Below are 23,585 nucleotides of genomic sequence, written 5' to 3' on the forward strand. Positions count from 1 at the left end.
TTATGTCTGTTACCTGCCTTCTGATCTGTTTCCTTTAGACGTCACCGTGGTGTGTCTTCTAAGATGCATGTACATTTGAGAATAATTCTTTTTCTCTTTTACTCATTTGTTCAGTTTCCTCTCCCATGTTTTGAGCCTCCATACCTCATATTAACTAATATGCATTTATGTGTACCTTTTGTATTGTCATGATCAAATAGTGTTTGTCTTGAACTTTTTAAAAGGGATTTTACATGATAATATATATTATTTTTGTATTTTTTCTTAACACATGTAAAAATCTCTCATGCCAACAATTATAGTTCCAAAACATTCTTTTAAATGACTGCTTCTGGGGAATATACAAACTACCTCACTTCTCTCCAATGCAGGAAAGTTCACAATAGCACAGCTGCCCAGAAATTCCTTGGTCCCAGGTTTGCTGGGCAGTGGAATACAGGGACCCCATGGTATTAGGTAAACAGAGCCAAAACCTGGGCATCCTGACACGTATCTAAGTCACTCAAGCTTGGAAACTTCTGGCTAGCCATCCACATACCTCCCACACCTACCTTGGGCTCGCCCCAGTTGGCTAAGTGCTCCCCAGGGCTGGGTTGGCTACTAAGAGCCAGACAAACCAAAGCCAGGACTGGGGGAACCTCAGTCTCCAGCCTCTCCCTACACTCTTATCCCTCCATCTCAGCCCTAACAGCATTAAGTTACTTGAGTAGCTATAAATAAAATTAAGGCAGGGCTCTACCTCAAATAGATGAAATCAGAATGGCGGAGGCAGACAATAGCTTTGTTTATTGCTCCTGTCATCTCCTACCTGAGTGATAACTCATGAAATCTCGGAACCACTGCCCTGAAGTTTCTCCTTTCCTCTTCCCAAGGACCCTTCCTAAGAATTTTTATTTAATTATTTATGTAAATGAGCATGAGAATATGTTAAAATTCCTTAATTGACTTGTTTATTCATCCAACACCACCCCCCCCAAAAAAGTGACTGCTTCCTATTCTGTGGAGGAGTCATAGGTCCAGTTGTTCTTATTAATGACTTTTGCTTCCATGTTGGTCACTCACAGTGACACAGTGAGCACCCAGGCATCCTTATCCATGCTTTCCTCTCCTACTATGCTTTTCTTAGAGAACTCATTGTATCTACAGACATGTTTTTAAAATAGATGTTTCTAGAATATAGTCTTTTAAGTACATTCTGGGTTGTAAACAGGAATGTTCTATTTTACCTGTCCACCTCCTCTCTTCCATACTAATCTTGGCTGTATATGGATATATACTCTTTTTCCATGGTTTCTTGAGCACAACAGTAATTTTTAGGGGCTGTGTCATAGTTTTGAAAAGTATGGACTTTCAAGTTTCTGTGTGACCAGAGTGTTGCTTGGTTTCCTAAGTCAATGTGGAAGTGTTAGCCAAAGCTCTGTGTTTCCCGCAGCAGAGGGGGTGAGGGTTGAGAGGGCTGTGTTGTTCCCCACCGTTCACAAGTGATTGCATTTTGTCCTCTTCACCACTCACCATGGAGGAATTTCACCGAATGTGCAGGCTCTTCTGTTTCATTGTCTGAATTATTTAACTGTCGTACTTTCAGTTGAGTGTGAGCCTCTAACACACCTTCTTTATGAATCATGACTTCCTTGTTGCTTAGTTTTTAAAGATTTATGTTTGTTTATTGTGTGTGCCTGTGTTCATGCATGCTACAGCATATATGTGGAGGTTAGAGAACAGCCTGCAGAATTTGGTGATCTTCTTCTTCTTCACCATTGAATTCCCAGGGGTTGACCAGGTAGTTAGGCCTGGGAGCCTGATACCTACTGATCCATCTTGGTAGCCTACTTAATATCTTTCTTAAAGAATACCTTTATTAATTTTTTAGCTTAATTTCTATGCTTACCTTTTTATTTTTACTATTTTAAAACTCACTTCATGTTTTTCTTATAAACAAAATACTGCTAGGTAGTTTAATGTAACAATTTGTTTTCTTTAGCTTGCTTCTCTTGCTAATATTTTTATTTATTGTTTGCTTTGTTGTTCTTTGAAACAGGCTCCCACTGTATAGCCTAGGCTGGCCTACAACTCACTAAATAGCCAAGGCTAGTTGAAACTTGTGATCAGCCTTAAGTTCACAAGTGCCAGGATTACAGTGTGTACCCATCATGCCTGACACCAACTGCTTCATATTTTCACCTGTCCTTTCTTACCCTTATTTTTACTGATTTGAGCAAGTTGTTTTTGATTCTTTGTTATTTTAACTAGTCTTACTGCTTTAGAATTGCTTTTTCTTTCACTGTGTTCATATATAGATCTATGCTTGTTGTGAACTAAGGTCCCTGTGCTGCTTTTATACCCCGAATTTGCTGCAGTTACACTTGACTCTTCATACAGCTCTGCCGTATTGGGGGATTTAAATGAGGGTGCTTCTAGCCAGCCTGTGGCCAACAGATGGTGTGTCTGGATAATAGAAGTAATAGAAGTTTTCTGAAATTTGCGTCTGAGTTATTACTAACCCCTAGGCCTAACTAACAAATACAGTGACTGACAGCTGTAGTTTTGCTTTGTTTTGGTTTTTGTTTTCTCTTTCGCATGAAACTGGTACTGACTTAACTTTCACATTCCACTTTCCAAACACTGTCTCATAAGTAAATGTGAAACCATAATTAGTGTCATTCCCTGAACTATCATGCAGACAATGTGGGCTCTCTTCTACCTGCACTCTAAACTGGCCATCTCTCTGCTCGTCCTTCTTCCCCCTCAGTTGCTCCACAAGCTCATGTGGTGGTTATTGAGCCCTCTTGCCCAGGACTCTGGGTGGAACGGTAAGTAAACAGATGGGTGTGTTCTCTGCTGTTCTCATGGTTGCTGTCTTGTGTCTGCTCTGTAAATTGTCCAAGGATACATTTCTGCTTAGCTCATTGATACATTTCTGCTTAGCTCATTATTGTTGTTTTATTTTAGTAGCACCATTTCCAAAAGTACTTTTAATTCCACTGAGCTGTTTGTGGAGAGGTTAGAGGTGGTATCAGGAAGGAAGCAGGTGAGGATTTAGTGTGAAGATGAAGCATGCATCCATAGAAGTGATGGTACTGTGAGCTGAGAATTTTTGCTATGTTTGGTTAGCTTGAAACTCTTCATTTGTTTATTCTTTAAGAATTTAGGAGACATGCCAGACATCGTGGCATGCTTCTTTTTTCCCTGCACTCAGTATGCAGAGACAGGTAGACCTCTGAATTTGAGGCCAGCCTGGTCTACATTGTGAGTTATAGGTTAGCCAAGTGACTGCAGAAGCCTAGATGAATGTCACCTCCTTTTCTTAAGCCAGGCACTGAAATAATAAGAAATCATAAAACTTAACCATTGAGCTTCTTAAAGGGTTGACTATCCTTTTCCCTTCTTGTTTTCTGGGCAGTGTGATGCTAAAATATGCTGGTGGAAGGAAAGGAACTGTAGTGGGAAAATCAAAGTACCTCATCCTATGAATGCTGTCTTCAGCAGCAAAGACCATCTTAAAGCAGGCAGTGAAGGCTACATCCTCACTCCCTGGAAATCATGTTTCCTGGAATGCCTGGCTCAAACATCTTGACAAGAATCTTGGTTTTAGAATTCCTGACCCTCCCCCTTCCCTGTCCCCCTCCCTCTCCTCCTCCCCTCCCGCTCCCTTCCCACTCTCCCTCCCTCTTCCTCCCCCTCCGTCTTCTCTTCTCCCTCTCTTCCCCCTCCCCCTTCCCCTCTGTGAGATGGGGAGGTTTGGTCTAATGCTGTGCCTGGGTTTGAACAGAATGTGAAGGTTTTACTGTTGGTAAACTGAGAACCACCCACATCTCAGAACCAGTCCACCTTCAGTGACTCACATATTCTCCCTATGCACATTTGCTATAAAGTCCTCACTGCCCTCCCCTTCCCTTCCATAGGAGGCAGCCTTTTGTACTACCCCTCCCCAAATAAGGCTTTTGTAACATGCCAAGGGCTTCCACAGCTCAGAAGTAGCAATCGGTTCCCTCTCACTGTTAGAGGATAGATTTTAGGGAGACAGGAATGAATGGACCTGCCTCAAAGACAGCTTGCAGAGCCCAGACAAAGGCTCCGATGTAGAAAGCCTCAGTCCTCTGCTCAAAGTCCTAGTGGGATTCTGGGAAGTTATCCAAAAACAAAAACCCCAAACAACAGCAACAAAAACAAAGAAACAAATAACTATTGTGTGCTGTGAAGGTTTTCAGCTTTAGATATCTCTGAACAACTCTGGTTTTTCATCAGATGTAACCAAATTAAGATGGAGAGACCTCTGAGACACCCTACCTCCCAGGGCTCAGCTCAGCTGAGTCCAGGTTCTCTCGTCTCTATCCCCTTCCTGACTGTTCACTCACAGAATTGCATGTGCCCCTTGATGGGGAGGTGACTCCTCAGTGCTCTTCTGCTGAGGGGGGAGAGTGTCTGGATTGTTTGTGCCCGATTATCAGTGAAATTCATCTCATTGCTCCTACTGAAGCTATTTTCCCTAAAGAGCCACCTCAGTGTACTTTCTGCCAGTCAGTGCTAAGGAAGTGTTGAGTAGCTTTATGTACAAAACTTTAAATTTTTTCTTATTTTGAAAATTTGCTTCTGGGGATTGTTTATTTTCGCCACACCTTGGCTGTGAGAATTCTGCAGCCTGCAGGCCAGCACTGTGCTGATCCTTCAGAGTGCCTTACCCAGTTACCGCATTCAGGTGGCTTCTCCGAGGTCTATGTGGCAGACATCCTGCAGCTTGCTGGCTTACTTGTATTCTCCTATGTGGTGTTGCTGGGGCCAGTTAGGAGAAAGAGAACCCCACAGTGCAACTGAATTTTGCTAGGTGTCTTTTTGAAATAAAAATCCATTCCCTCCAACCCTGATGTGTGTGTGTTGGGGGGGGCGAGGGTCAGAAAAATAGTGAATCAGAGACTAACGACATTTCCTGTCTTCAGCACGTTGGCCACTCACATAAGAGTGTCTGTTCCTTTCTTGTGGCTGCGATGAAAAGCTTTACAGAAACAACTTAAATGGGAGAGGGTTTGTTTCACTTACCACTCTTCATTATGTAATAGTGTCATATGACTGACACACTAACATGTAAGTTGATATGCTGAGTTACCTCTGCCCAGATAGAAGGATTTTGATGATTCTATAGACTGTAAAGATGGAGCCAATGGCTTTCCCTGATAAGATTTATTAAGCATCCCCTGTGTCTAATGCCCCAATGAATGATGGAATGACTAGTAGTACCCTTAGTGTCCCTCCTTTGTGATCCTTAAGATTTATTTGAGCTCCAGTATGTGCATGCTTATCTTCTTCTGTTAGATTTTTTTTCCTATTGTGCTTAATTGGGAATATTGTCATATTGTACTTAATTTAGAAAGATACCCTAGAGTGTCTTATTAACCTAAGAGAAATTCACTTCAGTTTTCCCTTTTTCTTTTTGAGACAGGGTCCCTCCACCCTCACCCTTGGGATCTGTAATTAAAGAGGTGTGCCACCCACACTACAGTATTTCTCCATACAGTTTTTTTTTTCTTTTATGAGATACACATTTTCTTATGCAAAATGCCGATAAGCGAGTTGAACTGTTTAAGTTAAAAAAAAAAAACAAAACAAAACAAAATAAAAGGTGTTTACTGTTGAAATTCAGTTCTGATGGGCATTTTCTGGCAGGCTTTGAATGGCTTTCTTTTGAACCTTTTGTTTAAAGAATGATAGTCACTTTGAAATTTCTGTCTCCCCATCATTTGCCCATGGCCTCCACTGGGATTGAACGGAAAGGGCTGACTATTCAAGGGGAGAGTCACTGTCATTGTTGGGACACTAAAATGGGAAACCCTAAATGAAGCACATTAATTTGGAAAGTGCCATGCAGCAGAAGAGAGATGTCCCTTGTAGAGGAAAGGAGTCTGGGCCAGCTTTGGACGCATTCCTATGTCACTGGCAAGCTGACCACTTTTCAATCTTAGGTGTTAGTATATTTGTCTTGTTTCCACAATGAAATGCTTGACAGGAGCAATTTAAGGAAGGAAGGGATGGTTTATTTTAAGTCACAGTGTGAGCGGACACAGTATCAAGGATGCTGGGGGGCTTGCAAGCAGAGCCTGAAGACAGCTGGTTACATTGTATCCAGTCAGGGAACAGAGAGCAAGATGTGTGACCATAGTTCTTGTTCCCATTGTCTAAGACCCCCCCGGCCCCATAGAATGATATCAAACACATTTAGGCTATATCTATCTTCCTACAGCAGCTAGTCTAGTCTACATAATCCTTCACAGACAAGCCAGAGATTTGTTTCCATGGTGTTTTTAAATCTGACCAAGCTAACAATTAGGACTAACCATTATACCTTGGATTTTTAACTCTTGCACATTTCCTTGAGTTTATAAACAGAGTTGTTGGTCAAGTTGCCAAGTGTGATAACATTCACCCTTAAAGTATAATTTCTTATTCTTAGGTTCCCTAGGTCATTCATGTTGTATTTATTATAACTTACAATCTACCTTTATTTATCTTTTAAAAAGTACCTTGTGTGATTATTCTATCGACTAGTCACAACAGTAAATTATACTTTAGAAATGATATTTTATAGCCCTTCGGTTATAAATAACTGTTTATTAAAGTACTATAAGGTTATTTATCTTATGGTTATAAGGTTAGAAACACTGATTGAATTCAGGCATAATTGCAGTCCAATACTTGGGGATAGGTAAGTCAGCTTATGATATAACCATGTCCATTCTTCGTGTTGTAGTGATGGCCAGCACTTCTTGCTGGGGACCCGAGTTTCATTTTCTCTATTTTACCCAGGATCCTCATGTGTATTCTAGGATAGAATTGCTTCTGTGCTTGTTGCTGAGTGGGATCCATGTGAATTGTAGCAGGGTCCCCAGCTTCTGCCTCTTTGATGGTAGCTGGGTTTATTGCTGCTCACTTATTAGTGCCCCTGGGTCTTAACAACCTTACTTAAACAAAACATCTTAAATGGAGGCATTAAACAGGCCACAACAGTGACCTATTTTGCAACTTTTGGTGCAATAAAATAGGTATGTTGTATTTTGGAATAGAAGGCCTTTGAGTATAGCTATTCATTTTCTTCACATATAAAGCATTTTAGAATAACAGCTTACATCTGTGTGGGGTGTAAAATTCCATGTTTTGAAGAAGCATCAGTGTTGTTTGACTTCAAACCAGGCATGGGAAAGGGAAGCTGTTCTCTGGTAGCCCATGTTCTGCTCAAGTTAGAAGCAGCATGGAGCTGTCTGCACCTCACAAATGTGTGACACATCTCCAGAGAGGTTTCCTCTGATTGGAAATGACAACAATCAGCCTGTACAGTTTTGACTTAACATTTGAGATGTTTTCAACATCGGGAGTTTACCTTAGGAGGGACCTTTCAGGACAAAAGTCCCACCCCCCAAATCTAAGCATTTACAGCGTGTTTAATTGCTTTAATCTATCTGTGAAGTTTGTTGTAGGGAATGAAGCTGGGCTTTCTTTTTTAAGGAATATTTGGACCAGGACTATATACTATGTAAGTTGCCTCTTTAAGCTGAAAGAAGAATTTCATGAATAACTTGTAATAGAGGCAAATGGGAAAAATATTTATCCATAGATTGAAAGTTGAATAGTCTTAAAAGTCAAATAAGTTCTGAAAACATTCAGTGCAGTCCTAGAAGTTATTTTAATAAAAAATGAATAATTCTAGCAATGATTATTACAATAATGAAGCCTTTTTAAATTTGTGAGACATTTGACATTGTTATAGAATATGATGTCTTCACACTTAGGAAGGAGAAGTTCACGGAAGAAAATTAAAATTAGAAGACTCTGAGTCCTGCCTGTTATTCGTCTGGGGATCTCTCACCATACAGTCTACTTTCTTACGATTTTAGAAGAGCTGTTAGGAGCCAGTCTTACAGCCCGGGTTTTGTTTGGTATTTGATTTCATTAAAAATACAGCTCTTGAGTTTCCAATTTGTTTTGGGAATCAAGACACTAAACTTAATGTCTTGTGTGACTGTGACACCTAGGGGTGTGACTGCTTATGTAGGGCATGAACAAGCTTCTACGAGATTTTCATTTGTCAAATTAATCCCAGCTAGTGACATTCACACACACACACACACACACACACACACACACACACACACACACACACACACACACACCCCGTGATACCATTTTCTTTCTGAGTAGGACAGCTTCTTTTTGTGGCCACTGTCATTCCCACTCGGGGACACTATGTGCTTTAGACAGATGTTGATAGATTTTTGAGTTTCTAAGTACAGCAGTAACTTCCTGTCCCGAGTTCATGTGACCATAAATAGTTGTTACATGCCTGATAATTCCTCCAAAGGGTGTGGGGATGCATATAAGTTGACATTGCTGGCGTCAACATGGGCACAGTCTAGCTGATCTACACCTGAACTAAACTGTGTAGAGACTGCAACACTGGGGCCTGAGTGTCACCTGGGGCACTGAATGTGCCAGGCGGTGATGGGTAAGCAGTGGATGGATTCCACTGGAGTTCATTATTTTGGAAATGTTAGTGTTTTTTTTTTTTTAATCTAAAAAGTTAATTAAAATTGAAGAAATTGTACTGTGTGGATTTATAATCAGATAAACATGGTTGAATATTTATCTTTGCAGGTAAAATGATAGTTAGGGCTCTGAAGTCAGATGATCTGACTCAAGTTCCTGACTGTGTCTTTTGGCAAGTTACATGGTTTCTTTGAACCCCAGCCTCTCCACCTGTCAACTGAGTGAGAACAGCACTGATTGGCTTAGGGGCTTACTAGCGCCTTTAGAGGAGGACATCTTACTGAGGACTGGGTGTTCATCCCATAGGTCTAGTGCTCACAGAAAACACTTTCTAAGTGACCTGTCCTGACCTGTCCTGGGGACTGCAGGACCTTCTCCCTGGCTCGGCCAGGGTTACTTTGAAGTCTGCATGGAACATAATGTGTGTAGAGCTTTTCTCCTCCAGGCTGCAGCCGTTCCGCTCGCATGCAGCTGGCAGGTTCCTGGAGTCCACCGTGCTGGCATGCTCCTGCAAGTGGCTCTGGCTTCCTTTCCTGTCCACCCTCTTCCACTTTGTTTCTGTCACGCCCAGCGTTGCGTGCCTCTTCTCCCTCTTTCCCTTCGCACTCCCTTTCCCCACCCTTGCCCTCCTCGTTTCACTGTCTTCCTCCCTCCCTTCGTCTTTCTTCACACCATCCCTCTCCTATCTCTTCTGAGCAGCTGCTCTCCTGAGCCCTCACCTTGCTTGCTGAGCGGTACAGAGCTGTAGTTCTCACACAGAGCCTGCTCGGGTCTTCCCGTTCTGCTGCTATAGGAGATGTGTGGTGTATCGTTTCCTCAGCCTCATTTCTGCTTTTCTCTTCAGTTCACGGGGATTCATGGTGTCCTTTCTGTTCCTTGAACTTGAAATAGGATGGGATCTATGGCCAGAGTTATCAGTTTTTTAAAAGCTTGTACTACACCTGTGTATTTGCTTAATACTGGCCATATTACAGCTCTGAAATAAAATGAATCACTGTAATGATAACTGCGGGTTCTTATGATCATGCCAGGTCAACCACTGATATAGTTTTACCTAACTTGCATGATTGTTTTCTCTCTCTCCAGATTCCTTTCTCGTTGGTCCAGTTTCCCTTGTGGGAATCCTTGAAAGTAAGTTTTTAATCATCATCATTTGAAGATTTTTTTTTCCTAGTGTCAACAATGGGTATGCAATGGAAGGAGATAATATTGAGTAGAAGTTTAAAAACTCCAAATTACCAGCAGCCAAAGTGTTTTTCCATGTGACTTGTCAACTATTTGATGTAGCTGCAGGCACAGCTGAAGCCCACAGGAGCAGAAATACTTTGCTTTGCTTTCCCCTGGACTGCCGTCCTTCTCCAGTCAGTGGAAGAGAGTGTGTGAGCATGTGTGGGTGTTTGGCATGCGGGGTTAAGCAATAGCAATGGGGTAAATGGAAAAACAGGAAGGCCCAGGCTTCCCAGCTCCCGTGTCAAGACAGGCAGAAGGCGGCAGGCACATCAGGCTATGGAGCTCTCACTGTCCATCACCTCTGCTGCTGACTCCCAGGAGAGTAAGGGGCTCAAATGACCACATTTTGGGTTGGGGGCAGATCATTCATTTGTTTAGATAGAAAGGAACACTTTTAAGGATGCAGTAAGGGCTGGGAAGATGGCTCAGCTGGTGGAAAGGGTTGCCACACAGGTCTGACAATGTAGTTCAGTCCCTAAAATCGACATAGAAAGCCAGATACAGTAGGATGTGTCTGTAATCACAGTACACCTGTGGTGAGTGGGGCAGCAATGATAGGCTGGAAGGTTTGGGGCAGATAGCATGGAGTATGTCGAAGAAAGTGCCTCAGCAGGGTGGGAGGCAAGGGTCAGCCGCCAAAAATTGTCCTCTGATCTCTACACCCAGGCTGGAGTGTGTGTGCATGCTCTCTCTCTCTCTCTCTCTCTCTCTCTCTCTCTCTCTCTAGGCTGGAGTGTGTGTGCATGCTCTCTCTGTCTCTCTCTCTCACACACAGAAATTGGTTAATTAAACATGTAGACATTGCATTTGCTTTTCATCGTTAGGGCAGTGACAGTGGTATGAGTTGCATGGGTCTTTGCAAGTTTTGTAAAGGACTTAGTGAATACTACATGATATAGTTGCCATCATGTTCAACTTCATGTTGCACTATACACGTATACATAAATGGTAATGCAGACCTAGTAAGACATGTGTCTTAGTAGGATAATAGTCAAGAAAGATTAAAAGTTGTTCAAGTGGGAAGGGTTTATAAATAACCAAGCAGGAAAATGGCAAAGAATCATGGTACAAATTGGGGCTGGAACAGCTCAGCAGTCCAGTGGTGACCTAGCATTCTTAAATCCCCAAATTCAACTCCAGTCCTACAGGAAAATGAACGAACAAAACCCAAGCTGATGCCAACATAATTTTATGGAGTTTCTATGCATGGCATGCCTACAGTAAACACTCTTTAAAAATATCTTAAGAGTTAGTTTGGACTCCTAAATAAACCTTACTATAATTGCATACCAAGAATAATAAACAAATTGGAAACATTATCCTTTTAAAAAGTAATCTGGAAGCTAGAAGCCAGCATGATTGCTCAGAAGGCAAAGGCACTTACCATCAAGCCTCATGGCCCAGGTTCTAGCTCCATGACCCACATGGTAGAAGATGAGAACTAGCTCCTAAAAATTGTCTTCTGACCTCCGACCTCATGCCTTGGCATGTATTTGTATGTGCCACCCTCCCATGTATGCATGTGTGAACATGCACATACACAAGTGTATGATTTTTAAAATTTAAAGTAAGCTAGAACATGTGATCTGATATTAAACACTAGCACTTGTTTCCTGGAGTTTTGGGGTCTCTGTTGGTGAGTTTCAACATTTCCTTCTTGATGCAGGGTAAAAACAGATGCCTTGGCCAGTGTTAAAGGCGTGATGTAACAACTTATGAGTGAGAAGGTCACATTCCCTTAGCATACCAGCTCCCCTTTTTAGCATGTGACAAAAGAACTATGTAGCCAACAGCTGTCCTTCAAACAAGAGCCTCTGTATGACTGCTTCAATAACTGGCATTCACACAAATTCTACACATTCTAATGTCCTTAGCACTTGAAGTCCATACAGGAATGTTTGGAGGTCCAGAGAGGGAAGCAGCATGGGATGGTTCATTTCTTTCCAAAAATTTAAGTGTATTTGTAGAATTCTAACTCTTAAAAAATCACTGTGGATTTTTGTGGTAGTCACAAATAACAGTACTTTGCTTGAAGTTTTTTGTTTTAATTTTTAGCTTTAATTTAACATGTTGTCTTCATGCGTGTCTCTGCACTACATTTGTGTCTGCTGCCTTCGGAGCCCAGAAGAGGGCATTTGCTCCCTGAACTGTAGTTACAGATAGTTGTGAGCATCCATGTGGGTGCTGGGAATTGAACTCAAGTCCTCTGAAAGAGCAGCCAGTACTCCTGATTGCTTCAGTTATCTCTCCAGCCTGGTTAAAAGCTGTGTGAAGTGATATGTATTTTTGAGTTCCTCAAGGAATACTATGCATACAGTAAATGTCACCCTAAAAGAATATCTGAGGGCTGGGTGGTGGCATCACATGCCTTTAATTCCGGCACTTGGGAGACAGAGGCAAGAGGATTTCTGTGTGCTCCAGGCTAGCCTGGTCTACAAAGTGAGTTCCAGGACAGGTTCCAAAGCTACACAGAGAAACCCTGTCTCAAACAAAACAAAACAGGGATACATGAGTTCTAACAGTGTTTCAGCCCAGTTCACTCTTGCCACTTTATCATTAGTACCCTTTCTACCCCAAACCCCCAGCAGTCACTGCTTTTTGGTGTCACATAAGCAGGTAGAATGCTCCATGCAGCATTTTATGCTCTGCCCCCTTCTCTGCAATGATGTTGGGTCTTTATTGCTTTATACACAGGTATTGATTGCTTTTTGTCATTGGCATTTCAAAACGTGTGGCTCCATTCAAAACTGATATACATTTGAGCTATTCCCAGGTTCCAGTTGTCATTCATTGAGCTTCTAAAATATCTGTAGCAGGCTGTTTTTGGACTGCCAACCCCTAGTCACGACACAGAGACTTATTAAATATGGAAGTTCGGCCTTAGCTTAGGCTTGTTTCTACCTAGGCCTTACAACTTAAATTAATTCATTCCTATCATCTATGTGCTGTCACATGGCTTTTACCTCTCCTCCTTCATGTCCTTTTGCCTCTGTGTTTGGCTGGCAATTCTGCCTTTCTTCTTCTCTCTATCAAGAAGGCCTTGCTATACCTCCAGCCTAGACATTAGCTATTTAGCTTTTTATTAAACCAGTCACAGTGACATATCTTTGTACAGTGTAATAAAACACCTCACAACATGTCCCCCCTTTTGACTAAATAAAAAGGAAAGGTTTTAACTCTAATATACTAAACTATAAATAATAAGAACATTTACCAGGTAAGAATTATATTCACAATGTCTAGTCTATTTGTATTTGGCAAATTCTGAGAAAATACTCCATTATCTATCCTCTCATGATGAGTCCCAAGTTTTGTACCTAACTTACTTTCTGTCATGACTAAGGGAAAGTGTAAACTATATCTTTCTAGTCTTCAACCCCATTAAAGACCCGAGAAGGATATAATATTACCTGAGTAAACAGGAACTGTAGAGCAAGAAACTTCTAAAACTATGATAAATGGCATAAACAGCTGGCTGCCTGGACAGTCACCCAAGGTTCCTCTGTAATGTTGGGGCATCCATCTTTGGCCTACAGGCCTAGACTATCTGACATACTTTTCGGTGAAGCAGGAAGTTTTGAAGGACTACCCTAGTCACTTTCTTTTGTGTCCTGTTTGTTCAGTTTGGACAGCATACTGTCAGCAGTAGAGGCAAGGGAAATTTCTTGCCCAAGTGGCTAGCTTTTACCACAAAGAAGCAAATTCCATTTGGAGATTTTTTTTTTTTTTTTTTTTTTTTTTTTTTTGGTGCCCTTTGTCCTTTCTTTGAAGTTAACTGGTACTGCCAGGAACAGATGTGTCTCACTGTCATGAAAAGCCTTATGTTATTAAAAACATTTAAATATGTTCTTCTGGTGCTCTGAGAGATCTGGACTTGCCCTTCAGCCTCCCCTTTGTTAACTTGGTATCTTTTCTGAAACTTTAATTTTAATTGTCACATGATAGTTGTTTATGTGTATGGATTAGTATTACATTTGATACAGTACCCGTCATGTAAAAGTTAGACTGGTGTCTTGTCACATGAAATGTCCTTTCCTAGTTCTTTATTCTAGCTTCTAACTTACCTAGTTTTTTAAAGAGATGGTCCACCCTGAAACAGAAAGGCAGGTGTTCTTCTGAAGGTGGGAGTATTAAAACAGTTATGCCATTGGATGAAGCATTTTGAGCCTCAATTATGATTTGTTCTATTGTAATTATTACTCAGACAGAGATTGAAGTGCCATTGAGTGACTAGGGCTTCTTCTCCCTTCTGCCAAAAAGCAAAAACAAAAAAACCAAAACAAAACTAATACAAAATCAGATGACAGACACAGAAAACTCAGAGAACCTCCCAGTTAGAATAAGATTCCCCCAAAAGACAGCTACGTAATCCAAAAATATGGTTGCATAAATAGTAGTCCCTAGTCTTAAGAAGCAAGTGTACATTTTCTCTAGAACAGCACCTTTTCTATTCAGGGTTCCTAGAAATTCTTATGTCTAACCTTCAGTAGCTGGAAAGGCATATCTTAAGTCTCAGCCAGCCTAAATTCAGTCCTACTCAAAGTGTAGATCAGCCTGAAGGAGACTGCTGCTTGTGTATCCCATCCGCAGCCTTTTCCATCCACAACTGGAGCCAGAGTCAGCCTGTGTGCTCCATATGACTCCTAATTAGCAGCTGGGTGCATCCAGTTTTCATTATGCAAACTATAACTGTTAGCCTTCAACCACCTGGTGGTACTACTGTCTTCTGTTGTGTTTTGTCTTTGGTCTCCAAAGCATATTTTGAAACCTACGCCTTACACACATTAGTGTGTGAGCACTTTACAGGAGGGCTCTTATGATTGAACGGGAATCATAGGCAGCTCTCTGAACAGCTTTAGGAATGCTTGTGCAAGGCTACACAGTAGCTTGGTCAGCATTAATAAGGGAGCATTTCCAGGAAGTCTGCATGCGCTGGCTCTGCTGTGTGGCTATACTTGTTGGTGGATTCTCAACTGTGAGTCTCCCAGAGCTGATCCCAAGTGCTTCATAGAGTTGAAAACCTTCATGTTATCTTAGTCGTGGTTAATTTGGAATTGAGTGGATGGCTTTAAAATAACATATCATGTACCCACAAAAACCACATATTAAAATCCTATAATCTTACAAAATTGGAAGCCATGTGAGTCCCTTTGAACAGGTCCCACATTGTGAATTTTTTTCCAGTCACGAACTTTTTAGTTTGTCTTCATTAGACAGTAGAGTTCATCTGGGTATGTCTTTAGAAGTAAAAACATAAGCTCTTTATGGTGTGCTTTAGTGGAAGATAGCTGCCCATACTAGGACTCCAAGCCATTCCTGATGCTGCCTATTTGTACCTCTTTGTGAATAGTGGTGCTAGGATGGGGATGGGAGACCCACCTTCTCATATTATTCTTCCTCAGATAGGCCTTCAACAACTGAAGCCAGGTGGTGGTGTATGCCTTTAGTTCAAGACCAGCCTGGTCTGCATATAGAGCTCTAGACAATCAGAGCTATAAAGTAAAACTTTATCTCAACAAAAAAGTGAAGACTCACTTGGGGGATGAAAACAACTCAATTAAAGAACTAGGCAAATGTTGTAAGTTGCATACTTTTAGACGGTAGCAGTTCTTGTAAAATTCCACTATAGACCTGTGGTTTAGTAGGCTTTCTATGGTCAGTTTTGGTCCTTGAAGTCTGGACACCGGCAGGAGAATATGTAGGAACTGTGCTGTTTCTGCAGCTCCTTTGTAAACTAAAATTATTTTAGAATCAATTTGTTTGCATAAACTACTAGGAATGTTTCCTCCATATCACCCTCTGTTAAGAAAGGTTTACCTAAGGAAAACTGAAGAAGTTAAGTGCATTCTACTGGCCAGTCTTGACCCTTAAACTTGAATTTCTCTTTGATATAAATACGTGTTTGTAGAGTCATCATAAAAATTCATTTTTATTTGAAAAGAAAAGGCAACAACATGGAACTGAGGTCAGGGTTCAAACATCTGGGAATATGTGGCCCTCTGTATTTTTAAATTCTTAAACGTTGAGACTGTGACATCATTTCTTCATGCCCCTTTCTGGCCCTCCCTCACCTCTCCAGTCATTCTTCTGCCTTGATGGGAGTGATAGTCACACACATGTGGCAGTGGAAATATTACTAAGGTTGAGAATGTTACAGAAGCTTAAATTGTGAGTGTGTATTCAGAAAGGTCCTGCAGGCAAGAAAACAAAACAACAGATAAAGCTGTCACAAGCCCCACTAATTAAACAGATGTTACTGGAATGAGACCGGCATTCTCTACAGCTTGCCTGTTGTCCTGTCTCTCCACTGGAAGGCAGAGACTAACCTGGAGAAACACACGCAGACCATTCTGTCTGTAACAAGATGTGGCTTTGTGCAGAGCGAGACCGTGTGAGCACAGGCAGCTTGTTCAACACTCCCAGCCTCTGCACCCCACCTGTTGTTGTGGTTATACAGGCTTTCCAAAATTAAATAAGATGATCTGGTAAAATCTTTAATGTCCCACTTGGGGGTGTACTAGTTACTTAGTGAGCTATCCAACAGTGTTAGTAGGAATCATGTGACCCATTGCTGGTGCTGTGTTTATTTTTATTCTGCTTCCAGTGTGGTCTGAACTTACTTAAATATAACCAATATATCATCTTTCTGAGTGACTTTCCCTAGCTTTTGCAGTGAGTATCCCATCCTCTTCTCCTTGCAAACACATGGGCTAAGATACAATTTCAAATATTTTTCTAATTTATATGTAATACTTATCAGCACAGTTCTTCTTGTTCTTATTTTTAACTTCAAAGTGTAGCATTTGTAAATGGCTCTCATCTGTTTAGATTGGTTGGTCTCACTATTATTTTCCCAAGATTTTATATTCAGTTACTCACTTAAAAAAATCTCAAACTTAATGAAGTAAATTGCTTTGAATATGGCATAATATGGTTGCTTTATTTAATCAGTCAGCAGGCCTGGTTTTTTGTATGTTTGTTTTTTGTTTTTGTTTTGTTGTTGTTGTTTGAGTGAGAGTCATCTCCGAAGTGCTGGGGTTATAGGCATAAGCCACCTCACTTGGGTTTTTCAGTAGCATTGCAGCGGCAAGTGTGGTTCCTATTCTGTGTACATCTCTGTTTTGAAGACAATGACAATCTGCAGGTCTATGTCCAGTTGTTGTATAGGATATGGCATGTGGCCCCATTTAGATCCTGCTCCATTGGTAGGTTCACTAGTAATTTAAGCGCTTCAAGCCTCAGTTTCCTTTCTAAAGGATGACAGATGCTAACAGTTATACATACTTCAGAAGACTATGATGAGGGTCCTATTGTGAGAAGTGTTTAGTGGCTAGAGGAATCAGTTGTGCCTGTTGCTGTCAGTCATTATTTATATTGTGTCCTGAGTTTGCCACTGACATTGGCCCCTGACTTTGTTTTAATTTCTCTGTGGACTTGGAGTCTGTTTTTCCTAAGATTATTATTAGTATTCATTTTATTATAAAATTATTTTTTAAAATATCTTCTTAGGCTAATTCTGGCCAGGTGAAGTGGAAAGTTAGACTCATCTATGGGGATTTTATATTTGAAGTCTTCAGACATCCGAGTCTATTTTGATTGTTTTCTTCCCTTGGTAACCAGGTCCCCTTTCTTCCTAGAACACAACAGGCTCCTCTGTGAAGCTTCTCTTCCACCAGCCCCACCCCCATTTCATGACCCTCTTGCTCTTGCTCTTGCTCTCTCTATATGTGTGTGTGTGTGCGCGCGCGCGCGTGCGCGTATCCATCCCTCACTGATTGTCCCAGAAGTTTTGTTTTTCCCTTGAGCTTGCAAGAAACACCTGGTAAGCAATCACTGAACATTTCTTGCATCATGAATTACATAGTATCTTTGACTTATCCTTCTGTGATCTCCTTCATCCTTTGTTTGTTCTTTACTGTTGCTGTAAATCAAACTTATGAGCAGTGGTTTAAGTGTTTGGAATAATGTCCTCTTTAGTAGATGTCAGAAGATTAAGAATAAAAAATGACCTCTCTTCACGAAGAAACATGGATCATGTGTGCTTTTCTCCAGTCAGTGTGTTAAGTGAGTGATGGTGTTAAGGGTTGGGGGTATAACTCAGTAATAGAATGTGTGCTCAGCATGAGCAAGGCAGGTGCACACACAGAGAGAAGGGAATATTTCATATGAATGCTTTGTTTCATTTTTATCAGATGTGTAGCTAAATGCATAAAGACTGCTACAAAAGATAAAAGTTGTTATTCCTTGCTGTGTTCCATTGATCTCTAATGCCTATAGAGGAATGGAGACAGTAACGCTTTCCACAGAAGACTCATTTCTCTTTAAACATTAAATCATTTACCTAAAGTCTGCCAACTTCTTTTCTGTAGAGTTATAGACTTTAGAAATATGCTTGTCACAAAGTTTCTTAAAGCTTATTTGTCTTCATAAACCTAGTATGAGCTGGGCACTGGTGGCGCACACACGCCTTTAACCCAAGTACTTTGGATACAGAGGCAGGGGGATCTCTGTGAGTTCGAGGCCAGCCTGGTCCACAGAGTAAGTTCCAGGACAGGCTCCAAAGCAATACTGTCTTAACCCCTCCCCCAAAAAAATGATTAAAAAAAAAGAAGAAGAAGCCTATTTGATAGGTAGACTTTTAGCCCAGTAGATTTCTCTTCCTCATAGGGCTGGGAAGAAATGAGACATCACGCAGCAGCATGTATCTTATTTGTTATTCTGTGTTAAAAGCCTAAACTTGACAAGGTAGACAGGGCCATGTGCATCTGGATTTATTTTTATGGCCTCATCAAATCTTTAGCAATCCTGTAACCCTTCCAGAGGGAGTTGTCAGTAGGGAAATAAATACCCATAATGGGAGATGGGTGCTGAGTCAGCTGTTCTTATTTTATGTGTTCTGTGTTTGGTTATTTCCCCAGAATGACACTTCTTCTGTGTCATTATACTATTCTAAACATTTAAAATAAGATATTCAGGAGCTCTTTTTGGTAACATGTGTGGCCATTATTTCAGGTGAAATAAGTTGCTTTGACTAGAAAGGAATAAGTAGGCCTGACTTTAGTTGTGAAGAAAGTTGATGGTATCTGCACAGGAGCGAAGCCTTTGGAATGGCTAATCTTGCAGAACACAAATCAGATAAAATCATTTGTGTTGATAATCAGTTTCTACTGAATTTACAGGTTCACATTTACCCTTCATATAGCTCCATGACATGTGGAGTATTTAAAAATAAATCTGACAAAACCAGGGTCAAAGCCTATGAAACTCTAGCACAGGGTTGAGTGGGAAATTGTGGGGAGAGATGCTTATTGCGGTGGCTTGAATGAGAATGGCCCTCATAGGCGCATGTGTTTGAGTACTTCATCCCCAGTTGGAACCGTTTGGGGAGAGGTTTAGGATGTATGGCCTTGTTGGAGGAGGTATGTCACTAGCGGTGGGCATTGAGGTTTCAAAATGGTCATGCCATTCCTATTTAGTCCTGCTTGAATCAGATATAAGCTCTAAGCTATTTCCCCAATGCCATGTCTGCCTGCTGCCATGTTCCCTGCCATGTTGGCCACAGACTCTAACCCTCTGCAACGGTGAGCACATCAGACGTTTTCTTTTACGAGTTGTTTTAGTCACAGTGTCTCTTCACAGCAATAGAAAAGTAACTAAATGCTTATGATGAAAAAGTGAGATGCAAGTCAGTATTGTAAACGTGTCCATTCTACCCCAAATAACACCAGAATTCATACAGTCAGTAGGAGCTCCCAGCAGGGTGTTCTATGGAAATTGGTCACCTGATGTAAAAATTCACATGGAAATGTGAAGAGCCTGGAATAGTCAGAACAACTTTAAAAAAGAACCAATCTGGGAAACTGAAACTACCAGATTTCAGACTTTATTAAACCCTGAAATAGATGAGGGACAACTAGTGAGTTGATTCCTTCCTTCCTTCCTTCCTCCCTCCCTCCCTCCCTCCCTCCCTCCCTTCCTTACTTCCCTCCTTCCTTCCTTCCTCCCTCCCTCCCTCCCTCCCTCCCTCCTTCCTTCCTCCCTCCCTCCCTCCCTCCCTCCCTCCCTCCCTCCCTCCCTCCCTCCTTCCTTCCTTCCTTCCTTTCTTCCTTTCGTTTGTTTTTGCAGAGACAGGGTTTCTCTGTATTGCTTTGGATCCTGTCCTAGAACTTGACTCTGTAGACTAGGCTGGCCTCGAACTCATAGAGATCCTCCTGCCTCTGCTTCCCAAGTGCTGGGATTAAAGGTGTGAGTTGATTTTTTTGAGAAGGGATTTCACTGAAGAAAGAACTGTTGTTTTCAAACACTAGATCCAGTGGGTGCTTCTCCATCACTCAAACAGAATGAGAGAACAGCAGCCCAGCCTTGGTACCATAACAAATTAACTCAAAGTTAAAGATGTAAAAGCTTTAAAAAAAAAAAAAAAAAAAACAAGATTTCTGAACTTACAGAGGGGGGAGGGGGATCTTTGCACCATTGAAATAGGCAAAATTTTCTTAAAAATGTCACCCAAAGCAAGATTCATAATCCAGGTACCAAGGTACATGCCAGTGAACTCAGTGCTGAGCAGGCAATGCCAGGAGGGTTACAGTGAGTTCAAGATCATCTTGGACTATGTGGTGAGTTCCAGGTCAGCTTGAACTACAGAGTGAGATCCTGTCCCAAGAAAAATGAAATATCCACCATCTATAATAAAAATACTATGATTATCTTAAAAATAATTTGGACTTAATCAAAATTTAATGCTTTTCCAGGGAATGAAAAGATAAATCACAGATTAGGGAAAAGTATCTGCCAATGACTTGTATTCATATTTTGAAAACTTTGAAATATCTTTAATTTAGATAATAGACAAGCCAATAAAATACATAAATATTTGAAAATTCATGGTTTGGAAATAAGTGTGTAAAGAGAAGGTCACCATCATTAAAACCATGGTAAAGGAACCAGAGACATGACTTGGTGGTTAAGAGTATGGACTGCCTGTTGCAGAGGACCTAGGCCTGGCTCCTGGCACCCATGGTGAGTGGCTCACAACTACCTGCAAACTCCAGCTCCAGAGCATCTGATGTCATCTGACCTCCGTGGACCCCTATACTAATGTGTCCATACCGTCCCCTTCAGGGAACACATACATATTATATACAGAACTCAAAATCTAAAAGCAAACAAAGCAAGAACGTAGTGAAACAGTACTGCACACTTACTAGGTTGTGAACACTTATAAATGCTGGCAGACAAGCTTGAGAAGGACGTGGACAGGTCAGGACTGCTGGGCATGTAAAATGTGCATTCACTTTTGGAAAACAGCTTGGCAGCTTTACAGAGTTAAGCATCCCCCTACCTCTGACCGAGCAACTTCTTTCTTAGTTACTCGTTATTTCCTAAGCAGAAGGGAAGATATTTTCCATATAAAGGTCTGTTTGCAAATGTTCATGTGGGTTTATCAATAACATCCCCAAACTAGAAAAACAGCTGATCATGTTCCTGTGTGCTGGATTATTGCCAACAAGAAGGGAATGAAGTCTTGACACCTGTAATGTGGTTGAAACACAGAATAGTTATGAGAGAAGGCACATAAAAGAAAATTGGTGGGATTAAACTTGTATAAAATCCTAGCAAAGGCAAACCAGTCAGCAGTGACAGGAGCATCAGGCTGCTTAGAGGACAGTGAGGTGTGAGGCTCAGGAGAGAAGTTCCAAAGGGAAGCAGAACTTTGGACTCATAAGTAATTCCATGGTTCTAGTTGTAACAGTGATTGTGTGTGTGTGTGTGTATGTCCCCTAGACTTATCAGATTGTATACTTTAAATACATGAGTCTATCAGATGCTACCTACCTCAGTAAAGCCAAATAAATAAGTATTGTGCAAGGCTGTGTGTCAGAAGCCTAGGTAGAATAGGATCCAAATCCTAGGGTTGTTGAGAAGGCCACAGATCTCAAAAGATGAGAGACCAGACAAAGCATTGTGCAGATGGAATCGTATCTCCTACCAGGCAGTAAGCTTCCAGTGAGCAAAGCACCATGTCTGCCACATTCCCCTAACTTACACTTAGTGTGTGTGTGTTTGTATAATCCCCAGCTTATTATGTGAACAACACAGACATGTTTCCACTAATTTTGAATTAATGCTAGGCATGGTGGCACACACCTGTAGTCCTACCATTGAGGGACGGGAGTAGAATGACCCTGAGTTCAAGGACAGCCTGGGTATCATTAGATCCTGTCTCAAAGCATGCCCCCTCCAGTAAAGTACCACTCAGGTAGCAGCTAACATCTCTCATAGGTGAGGTGTGGATAAGGATTTTTAAAAGAACCAAGGAATTTGGCATACACTGTTCTGGAATAATTATGAATTATAGTATTTATATGCTTAGAGTTATATAGGAAATACACAAAATATATTTTATTCTCATAAACTTATTTTCTTTATTTTAATTTGTGTGTAATCTTCCTTGAAAATACTTCCTCTGAGAATTATAATGTGGCTGTCACCCATACTTCTTTGACTAATTTTAGAATGCAGTTAAGTCCTTGGGAAAATCACTTATGTCATCATTGAAGAATTCTACCAAAATAGCTTCTCACTTAAGTTCCCATCGCAAGCTAAACCCACAGCAGGTTCTGCTAAACTCAAAGATGGAATAACTTGTATTTTCCCTTCTCTTTCCACGCAGGCGCTCTGGTCGTGGCAGCAGGGTCACATGGTGGACTCTTGGCAGTCAGCAGTGTGCGGAGCTTTCGCAGGTGCAGGGGATTATATTATCCTGGGAAAGCTAAAGTGGGGGGAGAGAGTGAAAATGCTAGCTGTGCAGAACAGCATCCTTCAGGAATTCCACATTGTTTAGATGGACAGAGCCTCACTGGCTAGTTGTGAAAAGAAATTATCTTGGTGGTGGTGGGGGGACCAAACCTGCTAAAGAGGCGTGTGCTTGAATGACAACCAATTTGTTTTTGACAAATTTTTCTTTTTCTTTTTATCTTTATTAAAGCCTCACTCAGGCCCTTGGATTATTTTAAGGATGATTTATAAAGCCCTCTGTGTTTGGGGTGGGGGGGGAACGACTGTGCAGCTGTCTGCTGGGAGCGATGCTGCGGGCGATCCGAGATTCACAGCCCGTGTGACATGTTTGACAGTGCAGGAGATTAATTAGTATCGGGAGAGCAGGGGCTACTCCACAGCGTACTGCAGGCGGAACTGCACTGGGTGGGAAATGTGGCCTTGTGAACATCTGGGCATTTTAGAGACAGTAAAGCAAGAGCAGCTTGTCAATGTGCAGTATCGTCCATCACTAAGTGCCAAGAATACAGCTGCTTCCAAGAATGTAATAAATGCTACCTTCAGAAGCCAAAGGGAAAGGGCTGATTTGTCGTTACAAGTACAGGTCAATTAGAATTATAGTTGCAATAAAAGTGTAGAACTTGGCCAGAGAATTACAATGTTTAGATGCAGAATTGGTGAACGGATGGTCAGGTAGGTTGGAGGTCTACAGCTTTGGGGAAAATGCTTCTTTTCCAAATATCTGTAAGAGTTGTCAGATTTTATTTGTTTTCATGTGGTGATTAGGAAAACATTTTATAGGCTCATTTGTTAACAATTTAAACCCATACAAGTTGTGGAAGTAACCACCAGAAATTAGAACTTCCCTGCAGAGAAAGCCCATGTAGATCAGGGAGGGCAATGGTTTCCACACCTGCATTGTTGGAGGTGGGGTTAAAGGAGGGGGTCTTGATTCATTTTCCAGAGGTCACGATTCTTTGCTGCTCTGGCCTTTAGGAGGTGTGCATTTCTGTCTCCGTGGTTGGGGCAGAGGTGTTGGGGGAGGAACA

At 41.4% G+C, this 23,585-nt stretch overlaps 1 protein-coding gene across 2 annotated transcripts in view; it reads left to right on the top strand.

The window, feature by feature from the left end:
• Window positions 1-23,585, top strand: part of Slc25a26 (solute carrier family 25 member 26) — a 106,504-nt gene that overhangs the window by 72,485 nt on the left and 10,434 nt on the right. The window contains exons 6-7 of one of the 2 annotated variants that reach the window (XM_051203424.1): window positions 9,616-9,660; window positions 22,433-22,502. In XM_051203424.1, the coding sequence (XP_051059381.1) occupies window positions 9,616-9,660; window positions 22,433-22,502 (115 nt within the window). The remainder of the gene's footprint in view (window positions 1-9,615; window positions 9,661-22,432; window positions 22,503-23,585) is intronic. The other variant, XM_051203425.1, reaches the window with a different exon arrangement.

Source organism: Phodopus roborovskii, unplaced genomic scaffold (assembly GCF_943737965.1).
Source record: "Phodopus roborovskii unplaced genomic scaffold, PHOROB, whole genome shotgun sequence".
Lineage (NCBI taxonomy): Eukaryota > Metazoa > Chordata > Mammalia > Rodentia > Cricetidae > Phodopus > Phodopus roborovskii.